Raw genomic sequence first — 12,456 nt, forward strand, 5'->3', positions numbered from 1 at the left:
GTGCTGGGATTACAGGCATGAGCGACCACACCTAGCTTAAGACCCCATCTTTAAAAAATTATTTTTTAATGTTTAAAAGAGAATATCTATTATCGCCATGGTATGGTGGCTCATGCCTGTAATCCTAGCACTTTGGGAGAAAAGGTAGGGGGATCCCTTGAGCCCAGGAGTTTGAGACCAGCCTGGGGAACATAGGGAGACCCTGTCTCTATAAAAACAAAATATATTTTAATATCATAAAGGAATGACTATTATCAATAGAATTCACAGATTGGTGCATTTATTCAATGAACTATATACATCAATAAAAATGAACAGAGTACTGTTCTCTGTGGATGGCGCTAAAGCAATCTTGAGTAAAGGAAGTCACAAAAAATACATAGGCTATACTTCCAGTTATATAAAGTTTAAACAAGTCAAAACTAAACTACATTGATTAGAGATGCAAATACAGGTAGTAACATTTTTATCTTTTCTTAATCATCACATAGGACAGGATGGTGGTTGCCTCTGGAAGGAGAGTAGCCTCTGGGTGCTGTCAGTGAACGATTTCTTATGCTGGGTGATTTATTACATGGATGATCTTTTAAAAAACATATGAACAATAATAATTAAGTTTTTCTATATGTATGGCATATTTCAAAAGGAAAGAAATAATGAAAGGACTGAGGAATTCAGCTAGAAATAGAGCACAGAAAGACCAAGGGCTTTTGAGAGGCTTCAATCTATATATAGTAATAGTTCTAACTGAAGGGAATGGAGGCTTTGTGGAGAGCATGTGAAGAAGAAATAGCCATGAAATGTCCAGACCTTTAAAAAAAGATATTTGTTCAGACTGCATATTAAGCAGCACAAACAAATCCAGATCCAAGCCTAAACAAATCACAGTGAAACCGCAGAACATCACAGATAAAATATCTGAGACTACCAGAGAAAACAGATTATATACAAAGGAACGATTATGTTGCTGCTAATAAGAACTCCACTCTAAGTGGAGAGGACAACAGAATAATTATAGTGTTGAGGTAAAAATTACCATTCATCTAGAATTTTATACCTTGCTAAATATCATTCAAGAGTGAAGCAATGTAAAGACAGTTTTCACCTACAGAGCCTCAAAATAACTAGAAACCTTAACCGGAAGAGATAGGAACCCAAAGTTCAGCTGTGGAAAACAAGAAACAAAGGTGAGCACAGAAATTCATGCATTTTCTTTTAATAGTAGGTTTTTTTTTTTTTTTTTTTGAGATGGAATCTCGCTCTGTTACCCAGGCTGGAGTGCAATGGCATGACCTCGGCTTACTGAAACCTCCTCCTCCTGGGTTCAAGCGATTCTCCTGCCTCAGCCTCCTTAGTGGGTGGGACTACAGGCACACACCACCATGCCCGGCTAATTTTTTGTATTTTTAGTAGATACGGGGTTTTGCCATGTTGGCCAGGCTGGTCTCGAACTCCTGACCTCAGGTGATCTGCCCGCCTCAGCCTCCCAAAGTGCTAGGATTACAGGCATAAGCCACTGTGCCCGGCCAATAGTAGGATTTTAACAGTCAATATTTAAAGGTAAAACTTTTTTTTGTTTTTTTCCGGCAGGGTCTTGTTCTGTCACCCAGGTCGGAGTGCAGTGGCACGATCACAGTTCACTGCAGTCTTGACCTTGTGGCTCAAGCAATCCTTCTATCTCATTTTTGATTTTTTTTTTCTCTTTTTTTGTAGAGACAGGGTTCTCATTTTGTTGCCCAGGCTGGTCTTGAACTTCTGGGCTCAAGCAATCTTCCCCACTCAGTCTCCCAAAGTGCTGGGATTACAGGTGTGAGCCACCGTGCCCAGCCCAAAACTAAATTTAATTTTAAAAATGTTTTAAATAAATAAGAGGTGGGGTCTCACTATTGTTGGCCAGGTTGGTCTTGAACTCCTGGCCTCAAGCTGTCTTCCCACGTTGGCTTCCCAAAGTGCTAGGATTACGGGCTTGAGCCATTGAGCCCAGTCTAAAAGTAAAATTAAGAATAGCAACAAGATGGAGGACAGTATTCAGTGGGTAGTAAGGACACAAATGACCTAGTCACAATCAGGAGAAGGATATTGACAGTTTTTTTGGTGGGGTGCGGTGGCTCACGCCTGCAATCCCAGCACTTTAGGAGGCTGAGGCGGGTAGATCACCTGGGGTCAGGAGTTCGAGACCAGCCTGGCCAACATGTGAAATGCTGTCTCTACTCAAAATACAAAAAATTAGCCAGGCGTGGTGGTGCGTGCCTGTAGTCCCAGCTACTAGGGAGGCTGAGGCAAAAGAATTGCTTGAACCTGGGAGGAGGAGGTTGCAGTGAGCCGGGATTGCACCACTGTACTCCACCCTGGTGAGACTCTGTCTCAAAAAAAAAAAGACAAAGAAAATGTTTAAATTTTTATACTTGTATTTTTTTCCTTCAAAAATGTATATTAGCCCATAAATTTTCAGGCAGTGTTTAAGTTTTAACATCTTAAAGATCAGTAGAAAAAACAAAGAAGTAAACCGAAAATCTGAAGGGGAAAAAAGCAAAGAAAAGCATGATAAACATGAAATAAGAAATAAATTCAAATATTTAATTCCAATAAGTAAATGGATTAAACTTATCTACTAAAAGACAGATGATCAGACTGCATTTTTAAAAATTCAGCTATATGCTACTGCTTTTAAGAGACACATTTAAATACTGTAGTGTATTCAATATATTGACTATAAAAGAACAAGAGTTGCCATGTAAATAATAAAAACGTGGTATTTTTCAGGCAAAATAGAATTTAAGGCTAAAAGCATTAAATAGGGATAAAAAGTGGGCCTACACAATAATATAAGAAACAATTCGATAGAAAAAAATTACAATTTTAAACTTACAATTAGGAAAGTTATATAAGTTTATACAACAAACTTAAAAGTATAACAACATAATCTAAAAATACACAAAGGAAAAAATGGGCCAGAACTTTTTTTAAAAATGGAAAACTGCCTTTTTATATTGAGAGATTCGAAGACACCAATGTATACGTTTTCTAGTATCAGGGGAAAAAAGGGAAGAACATAGAATATTTGAACAACACATTACAAAGAATGGTATCATACAGAGATCATTTGATCTTACCACATTGCACATTCTTTGTATTTCCTTGAGGTTAGAAAACATTAATAAACAGGATTATATTTGTATATACACACACACACTGTGTATTAAACAACACAGGAAATGTAAACAGCAGTTTGAATCATTTGCTTTTCAAATTAAAAATACTATCTCTCTTATTTTGCAGGGGGTCAGGGGTGGAGGTGGGATCCGGCCCACTCAACCACTAAATAAAGTTATTTTCAAAATGTAATATAAGAGCTGTACCAAACCAACATTTTAATTTTTAATTCTTCTTTGTGACTAATTATTTGACAGGCTCTGAAGAGAACAATGATCATTAGTAAAAAGTATTTTTGTTAAACTAGTGGAAATCATGGGTTTTTAAAAATTTGAGGTTGTATGCTAAATTCCCTCTATTCCCTTAATTTTCCTGGGGGACTTTTTTGTTTTTGTTTTTTATTTTCTTGGGTTTTCTTTGTTGTTGTTATTTTGAGACAAGGTCTTGTTCTGTTGCCTAGACTGTACTGCAGCCTTACCCTCCCAGGCTCAAGCTATCCTCCCTCCTCAGCCTGCAGAGTAGCTGGGACTACAGGCACGTGCCACCACTCATGGCTTATTTTTGTTCTTTTTGTAGAGATGGGGTCTCGTCATGTTGCCCAGGCTTGTCTGGAACTCCTGAGCTCAAGTGATCCTCCCACCTCAGCCTCCCAAAGTGCTCAGATTACAGGCATGAGCCACCGCAGCTGGCTAGGACTTCTTTAAGATTTGTTTCTCCCTGAAGAGAACTTCTCCATGGAGCGGTTCCATTTGCTGAGCCAGCATACCTGCCCACAGACCTGCCGAGCCTCTTCACAGCTCCCTGTGACATGGTAACCAGCACAGTAACACATCCCATCATCACACCATGTTGGCTTCCCAGTTTTTTCTCATTTTATTTTCCTTGCCTCATATGTTTTCCAAAATAACTTTTTGGCTGGGTGCAGTAGCTCACACCTGTAATCCCAGCACTTCGGGAGGCCGAGGTGGGCGGATTACGAGGTCAGGAGATCGAGACTGTCCTGGCTAACACGGTGAAACCCCGTCTCTACTAAAAATACAAAAAAAAAAAAAAAATTGTGCTACAGGGCATGGTGGCACACGCCTGTAGTCCCAGGAACCCAGGAGGCAGAGGTTGCAGTGAGCTGAGATCACACCATTGCACTCTACCCTGGGTGACAAAGCGAGACTCCATCTCAAAAAAAAAAAAAAAAAAAAAAAAAACAAATAAATGAAAATCACTTTTTGACTTGCTAAGGTCCTTAACAGATCAACTTTCAGATAATCACATCAATAGGGACAAACACAAGACCCAATCCACTGATTTTTTTGATCACTTGTTAGCAATCTCTACATAGACTGGCCATCCATGATCCCATTACATATTTTTAAGCATAGGGCTTCCATATATGATGCTTCCAACCCCACCTCCTGTCCCCATCCATATAACATTTTCAACAGTGACAAGTGTACACTTAGGTAATCCATTCCAGGGACAAGAGGCTATGCCTATAGCAAAAGCTTAGGAGAATCAGGAATTAAGGAAGAAAGCATTGTCCATATCCCTGATACTGGCCATTTTCCTTCCTCATATCTGGAGCCTCATCGCCTCCCAGCAAAGGGTTACAGCCAAGATGTGTTTTGTAACTTACTGAGTAACACCCTACTGTAAAGCAAGACCTCCATACATTTTTCTCGTTTGGGGTTTCATGGTAAGTATGGAAATTGAATAGGATTGTGTTAAAGCAATGTTTCATGAAAGAAAAACCTGTGGAACTCCAGTTGAAGTTCTCAGTCTTTCATAACACTGTATTGTCTTCCCAATATCAGAAAATGCTAAAAGATGTGGTCCAAACACAATTGCACACAGTGGGCAAACAGGAGACACTCAGGCAAAATAACAAAACAAACAAACAAAACCCTTCAAGGTGGCTCTTTGAGAAGGGCCAGTGTGCCTGGTAAGTGCATGCGATTGCCAAATGCAGTCAGTGTGCTGGTGGCTAACAGTAGCCTTGGACTAGCTGGACATCTTTCAGGAAGTATTTTGGGTAGGAACCAGGCACTTTTGGCATGCTGCTCATAGTGTGGGGCACAGTATGCTGTGATGGCAGAAAGGATAATGAGGAGAGCTAGCTGGAAAGCATGTTGTTTCTTCTGTTTTTGATGTTTGGTTTTCCAAATAAGATTTCCAGGACTGTGTCTCTACCTTGAAGGACAAGTAGGTGAGAAAAATAGGCCAAGGACAAGTGGGGGACCTCAGTGTTGTGGGAAGTCAGGGACCCCAAACGGAGGGACCAGCTGAAGCCATGGCAGAAGAACATGGATTGTGAAGATTTCATGGACATTTATTAGTTCCCCAAATTAATACTTTTATAATTTCTTATGCCTGTCTTTACTGCAACCTCTAAACATAAATTATAAAGATTTCATGGACACTTATCACTTCCCCAATCAACACCCTTGTGATTTCCTATGCCTGTCTTTAGTTTAATCTCTTAATCCTGTCAGCTGAGGAGGATGTATGTCATCTCAGTACCCTGTAATAATTGCATTAACTGCACAAATTGTACAGCATGTGTGTTTGAGCAATATGAAATCTAGGCACCTTGAAAAAAGAACAGGATAACAGCAATTGTTCAGGGAATAAGAGAGATAACCTTAAACTCTGACTGCTGGTGAGCCAGGCAGAACAGAGCCATATTTCTCTTCTTTCAAAAGCAAATGGGAGAAATATCACTGAATTCTTTTTCTCAGCAAGGAACAACCCTGAGAAAGAGAATGCACGCCTGGGGGTAGGCCTATAAATGGCCACCCTGGGCGCAGCCATCTCTTAGGGTTGAGACTGCAGGGATGAAATAGACCCCAGTCTCCCATAGTGCTCCCAGGTTTATTAGGAAGAGGAAATTCCCACCTAATAAATTTTGGTCAGACCGGTTGATCTCAAAAACCCTGTCTCCTGACAAGATGTTATCAACGACAATGGTGCCTGAAACTTTATTAGCAATTTTAATTTTGCCTCAGTCCTGTGGTCCTGTGATCTCGCCCTGCTTCCACTTGCCTTGTGATATTCTATTACCTTGTAAAGTACTTGACGTCTGTGACCCACACCTATTCGCACACTCCCTCCCCTTTTGAAAATCCCTAACAAAAGCTTGCTGGTTTTTGCGGCCTGTGGGGCATCACGGAACCTACTGACATGTGATGTCTCCCCTGGATGCCCAGCTTTAAAATTTCTGTCTTTTGTATTCTGTCCCTTTATTTTTCAAGCTGGCCGACACTTAAGGAAAATAGAAAAGAACCTACATGAATATTGAGGCAGGTTCCCTGATACCTCAGTGCAGTTTGGACTTGGAGAGATCACTGGGAAAAAAAATCTTGAAAATCTTCATTGACTTCTAGCTTTCTGGCAGACAGTTTTAAATAATAAACACACAACCTTGGTCCACGATTTACAGAAAAAGAAAAATCCTGGAGACGTTTAAGAGGACTAACTTTGCACCTAAGTGGATTAAAAATTAGATCAAAATATAAAGTGACATTAGGGTCCATAAAATCTGAAGGCAGTGTAGGTTGCAGAGCAGTAGATGATATAAGACTGTCTGATCTGCCTGGCATTCTCTTCCTGCAGTTTTGTATTTAAGGTTTACTGGATACAAACCTTGCATATCTTTTTGACTGACACCTTGTTTCTGAAGGCATCGCCTGCCTCCCAGACCATGCTGCTGCCACTTTTGCCAGCAGTTTTGCCAGGCTTCCAAGGCAGCAAGAGTCCACTGACTGAAGCCTTGAGCCCTACCCATGCTGAGTCATTCTTCTGCTCCTAAACATGCTAAGTCATTCTTCTGCTCCCAGCTTGGATGAAATGTCACATCATCAGGGTCTGGTTTCCAACAAGGCATTGAATGATAGAACCCAGAAGTACAGGAAAGTTTATCCCCTGTGAGCTGAACCTTGACTAATAGGAGATGGGATATTGTGGAGAACAAGGTGAGCAAATTCCCTCTCTCCCCTTGCTTTTCCTGGGGACTTCTTTAAGATTTGTTTCTCCCTGAAGAAAACTTCTCCATGGAGCGATTCCCTGTGCTGAGCCAACATCCCTGCCCACAGACATGCTGAGCCTCTTCACAGCTCCCTGTGGCATGGTGGTCAGCACAGTAACACATCCCCTAATCACACCATCTTAGCTCCCCAGTTTTTCCTTGTCTCATTTCCCCTATTTCCTCATCTTTACTATCCGGGGCTTGACACTTTCCAAATAAAGTGTCAGCTCTTCAATCCTCATCCCAAGCTTTACTTTGTAGAAAGAGACTTTCTAACAGAGAACTCTGACAATAGGACTCATTTGATTGGAGTACTGGATATTATCCTCCTGCCCCTGAGGGTCATCCTCACTTTTCTCCATCCTGCCCTTTGCCCTGGGGGGCCCTTGAACTAGATGACAGGACTCCCATGCCCTCTGGCCTCCAGTCAGATCCAGCCAATGGGGGACCCTAGCAGGAGATGGGAATGAGGAAGTATTTGTTCTCCTGGCTCCCTCTCTGTAAGAGGTCTCCTTGGACTGGTCATGCCCTCAGATGAAAGTCACAGCTGGTAGTCTCCTCTATGCGACTTTCGTTTTGATTTCTGAGACCTGATTCCTCCTCCCATCCCTTTGGACCTGGGGGACATAACAACTCCACACTGAACTTCAGATTACTCCACTTTCCTTTGCGGTGCCTCTATGCCCTCCCCACTCCTTTGTAATGTTTCTCTCTCTCTTGTTTTTTTTGTTTTGTTTTGTTTTGTTTTTTGAGACAGTCGCACTCTGTTACCCAGGCTTGAGTGCAGTGGTGCCATCTTGGCTCACTGCAACCTCTGCCTCCAAGGTTCAAGCAATTCTCCTGCCTCAGCCTCCCTAGTAACTGGGACTACAGGCACGTGCCACCATGCCCAGCTAATTTTTGTATTTTTAGTAGAGACTGGGTTTCACCATGTTGGTCAAGCTGGTATTGAACTCCTGACCTGAAGTGATCCACCCATCTTGGCCTCCCAAAGTGATGGGATTACAGGCATGAGCCACAATGCCCAGCCTGTAATGTCTCTTTATAAATAAACCCTTCTTGAATTTTTCCAGTTTGAGAGGGTCCAACTGTTTCCTACTGGAACCAAGAATGAAAAGAAATGGTTAAATGCTAATACAATTAAGCTTTGTTGGAACAGTGAATAGCCATTACAAATCAGTTCTTGTCTGGTAGAAAAAGAAAGCGATGCACTAATTTTTAAAAAGTCACTGTTGCGATGAACACCTATCAAACCCAGTAGGGAAAGTACCAGGTTAAAGAGGCCAAAGAAGAGACCCAGAGCCAGCAGATGAAATGTGGTGTTTTATTAGGGGGTTAATACAGAAGAGAGAGTCCAGTAGTGGCAGGCTGGCTGGGAGAACACAACTGCTTGCAAACATTACGCAGTTTCTACAGCACTTTCACTTAACACCCTCCATCTAAAGAACTCCACCTGGCAACCATCATTTAACTCAAAACTCGAGGCCTCAATCTCCTATATGGCACATATTCCATGGAACAGGCTGGGTGGGGGCTCAGATGTTTACCATAGATAAAAAAACGAATCTCCAGGTTGGCCATGCACAGATTGCCTAACTTGAAACACACATTCAGGTACATCTACCATACTGGGTCTTTCTAAAGGTATGCTTAAATGTTTGCTATCAGATGCATTTACCCTGCAATTAATTAAAAGGTCAAACAATCAGAGTTCTGGCAGAAAACAATTCCATTGCCTAAAGGACCATTTATGAGACAGTGGGCAAAGGAAGGAGAATCAATAAGGGATAGTGACACACAGGGTACAAGAAAGAGCAGAGAGTCACCCCTCCTCCTCCTTTTGAACAGACGAAAGGAAGAGACAGTGTTACAACCCTAAGCCCTGTGAGAGTGGCAGCCCTGGAGGAACTCAGTCATAGAAGGATGCAGCCCTGACAGGGCCTTGGTCTGCAGCAGGTTAAGGGTGACAGAAAAATTCCCTGACCTTTCTCCCCTCTTGCCCACTAATCTCTCTGCAATCTCTGGTCTCCAGTCAGTGCCTCTTATTGGCTGAACCCAACCAGAAACTAGAATGATGTGGCCCACCAGGGTCAGCCTGCTTGGGCTCAGAGCGGGGCTGAGAAGGGCAGAGAATGGTTTGAATTGGTGAGAGTGGGGAGGGCAACAGACAACAGCCAGTACAATCAGGATATCAAACTCCATGCAGATATAATCCTAATTTTGTGAAAAGTGATACATGTATTTATGTAGTCCTGTTGTTGAACAAGATATTTAAAATAGCTGCCTCATGGTAGCAGAAGAACCATAGATGATTTTTATTATTTATAGTGTTTGGTATATTTCCCAAATCAAAAAAATGGCTATAAGACTTTAAAATTTATCTTTAAAACTTATCTATATCTTATCTGTAAGACTTTAAAATTTATCTTGTAAAAACAAGCGCTCATTAGACATGTGTTTACTTTAATTTTATTTTTAAAGAAAATATTTTCTATCAGTGGCTCCTCATGGTAGGAATTTCACCTCCTGAATTTTCCCGGGAGGAGGATCTCATCTAGAGTAAGATCAAGGCCAAAACAGAGGGTTTTTTTTGTTTCTCACCACATTAGGTTCTTTTCACACTATTCTGCCAATCACTGGGAAAGAATGCTAATCCAGACAAACGGTATCCCAGTTCTGATCATATTAGTAGATCTGGAATCTCAACGACTGCTATTAACTTTGTTATGCAGCCAAGCTGATCTGTGATATTCACTTGGTCAAACAAAATTTTTCATATCTGAGTTGGACACACAAACCTCCATGTATAGGCATAAACCTCAGATATGCATATAACTGCAAAATCTTTTCAATTTAATTAGACAGTAAACATTCTTCTCAGATTACATTTGTTTTCAAAATAACTTTTAGAACTGTTTGATTCGTTTTTGTATTGCTTCATGTCTTTTACATTTTAACTTGAACTACAGTAAAACAACGTGGGGGAGTACTGGGATACTGTCAGCAATCTGCATTTGCCCTGGTGTTTTCCACACCCTGCATTCCATGTCTATTCTTAGCACTGTCCTTGGGCTGCTTGTCAGCTCACATTCAGTGCAGGGTAAAAGGCAGGCAGCCACTGCCTCTGAAGAAATACTTAATGTATACAGAATGAGATAGCAAACCTTTGGAATGTCCCAGAGCAGCTGTTGAAGGCACTAGTCCTTAACCTCTACCAATGTCTCCACCTTGAGCCAAGGCAGTAGTTTGGGAGAATATAATAAGCACCAATCATCAGATGTGCTGTGTAAACTCAGACACGCAGTGTAAGCTCAGGTGTTGAACTTCCACTGGCTGCCAGGCTATTTAAAGCTAAGGATTATGCAGAGATAGCAGATGTGTTACATTTTGCCATCTAAGTTTATGGAGCATCTAAAAAGCACAGATTAAAACTCACTGAATTCAGCAATCAAACTTTTAAAAGTGGTGTCCTTAAGCTTCATATTAATTTACAAGAGGATATGTAAATACATATCTCATGAACATTTTGTATGTGTCCATAGAACTTATACTATTTTTAAAAAGTCAAAACACTTCAGATAGGATTCAGTATATCTTTAAAAAGATGAATGAGGTACATATTTGAACTTTTTAAAAATAAGATTTATATCTGAAAATTCCCATTGACCTTTAAGGCAGTAACAACTATACTAAATCATAAATAGATATCAGACCCAATTTCCAAATACTGTATTTTAATTTTTGTACTCCATATTTATAAAACCTCATTTTAATTAAAATACATTAAAAAGAAAAGCTTATTGAGTGAAGGGAATCACAACTCTTTTTGGCAAAATAAAAGATTTTCATAAAATGGATAGGAATTCCTTAAATGAGTATAGCTCTTTTGCCATCAGTGATTACAAATGCAGCTGGCATTGTTGGAATAATAAGAAAAAATTCGGAGTCCTCTCTAATATCCAAATACAGCCTTCTGTATTTTCAATGTTTCAGTTGTAAGAATAGTATCAGTTTGAGCCACACAAACATATTTACAAATTTTCCTTTCTGAGTAAGAATAATAAAGACAACCTCAACATACCAGGAACTGTGAATATATTTTTAATCTTCATAAAAATCATAGCAAATCATTTCAAATGTGGGTAATACAAACATTCTCGTAGTACCAGTGGCTGAACCATCGTCTTCCCCATGTCATCTGAACAGGAACCGATACGATGTCACTTAGTCCCAACTGGATCCTTTACTTCCACCACCAAAATTCCATCATGACAGAGGACTGCAGACAAATCTTTGATTTCCACGCCATCTGGTAGTTTGTACTGTCGGGTGAAGCTTCTTGAGATAAAACCGTGCTCATCCATTCTGGTTCCGTGTTGTGCTTTTATCAGCAGCCAGCCTTCAAAGGTCTGAATGATGATGTCTTCAGGGAGGAACTGGACCACGTCCAGCAGGATCTGAAAGTGGGATTTGCCTTCTCGGGGTGGCGTCTCTGCCGCTGAGTCCACTGGAGGAGACTGCGCTGCCCTGGTTTTCCTCAGGTCCACGATGGTTGGCCCAGGCAGTGCATATAAAGCATGATCCAGCCTGCAGTCTTCTAGACCTCGAGCTTCAAACTCTTCCTGGTAACGCACTGGAATCTCTATGAGGTGCCTCAAAATGATTTTTGCCATAGTGAAGGCAAAAACAGCCTTGAACAGCCTCCTTCTGCCAACCTTCCACTGCCTTCAGTCAGTGGCAAGCCCCTGCAGTTGCCTACTGACTGGATTACCAGTTGAAGCAGCTAGTGGTTTATAGCCGTGCCCAGACGCAATCACTTAATTAGGCCTGAATCATAGCACGGAATGCTCGCTTGTCTTTTCACACATGCTGACAATGAACGGCTATTTATAGGGCATGTTTCCCAGTTGCATTTAGCACGCAGCCTGCACACGCTGCCCAGTCATGGATTGCCCTTACATTCTCAGTTATCCTTGGCAAATGTGTCTGCCTTGCTTACTTCAAGAGAAAAAGAGAGTGGGAATCGAAAATGGTATTTGAAAAATATCTGGGTGAGGCCAGGTGCGGTGGCTCATGCCTGTAATCCCAGCACTTTGGGAGGCTGAGGCGGGTGGATCGCCTGAGGTCAGGAGTTCAAGCCCAGCCTGAACAATGTGGTGAAACCCTGTCTGTACTAAAAACACAAAAATTAGCTGGGCATGGTGGCTTATGCCTGTAATCTTAGCTACTTGGGAGGTTGAGGTAGGAGAATCGCTTGAACCAGGAGGCAAAGGTTTCAGTGAGCC

The 12,456-nt window shown here is 41.3% G+C and overlaps 1 protein-coding gene across 1 annotated transcript; it reads right to left on the reverse strand.

Moving 5' to 3' along the window:
- Nucleotides 1–11,256: 11,256 nt before the first annotated feature.
- On the reverse strand, nt 11,257–12,046 carry HSPB3 (heat shock protein family B (small) member 3). The gene has a single exon (XM_063700746.1). It carries the CDS (start codon nt 11,842–11,844, stop codon nt 11,392–11,394), a length of 453 nt encoding a protein of 150 aa, XP_063556816.1. The 5' UTR covers nt 11,845–12,046; the 3' UTR covers nt 11,257–11,391.
- Nucleotides 12,047–12,456: the final 410 nt, after the last annotated feature.

The sequence above is a fragment of the Gorilla gorilla genome, chromosome 19 (assembly GCF_029281585.2).
Source record: "Gorilla gorilla gorilla isolate KB3781 chromosome 19, NHGRI_mGorGor1-v2.1_pri, whole genome shotgun sequence".
Classification (NCBI taxonomy): Eukaryota; Metazoa; Chordata; class Mammalia; order Primates; family Hominidae; genus Gorilla; species Gorilla gorilla.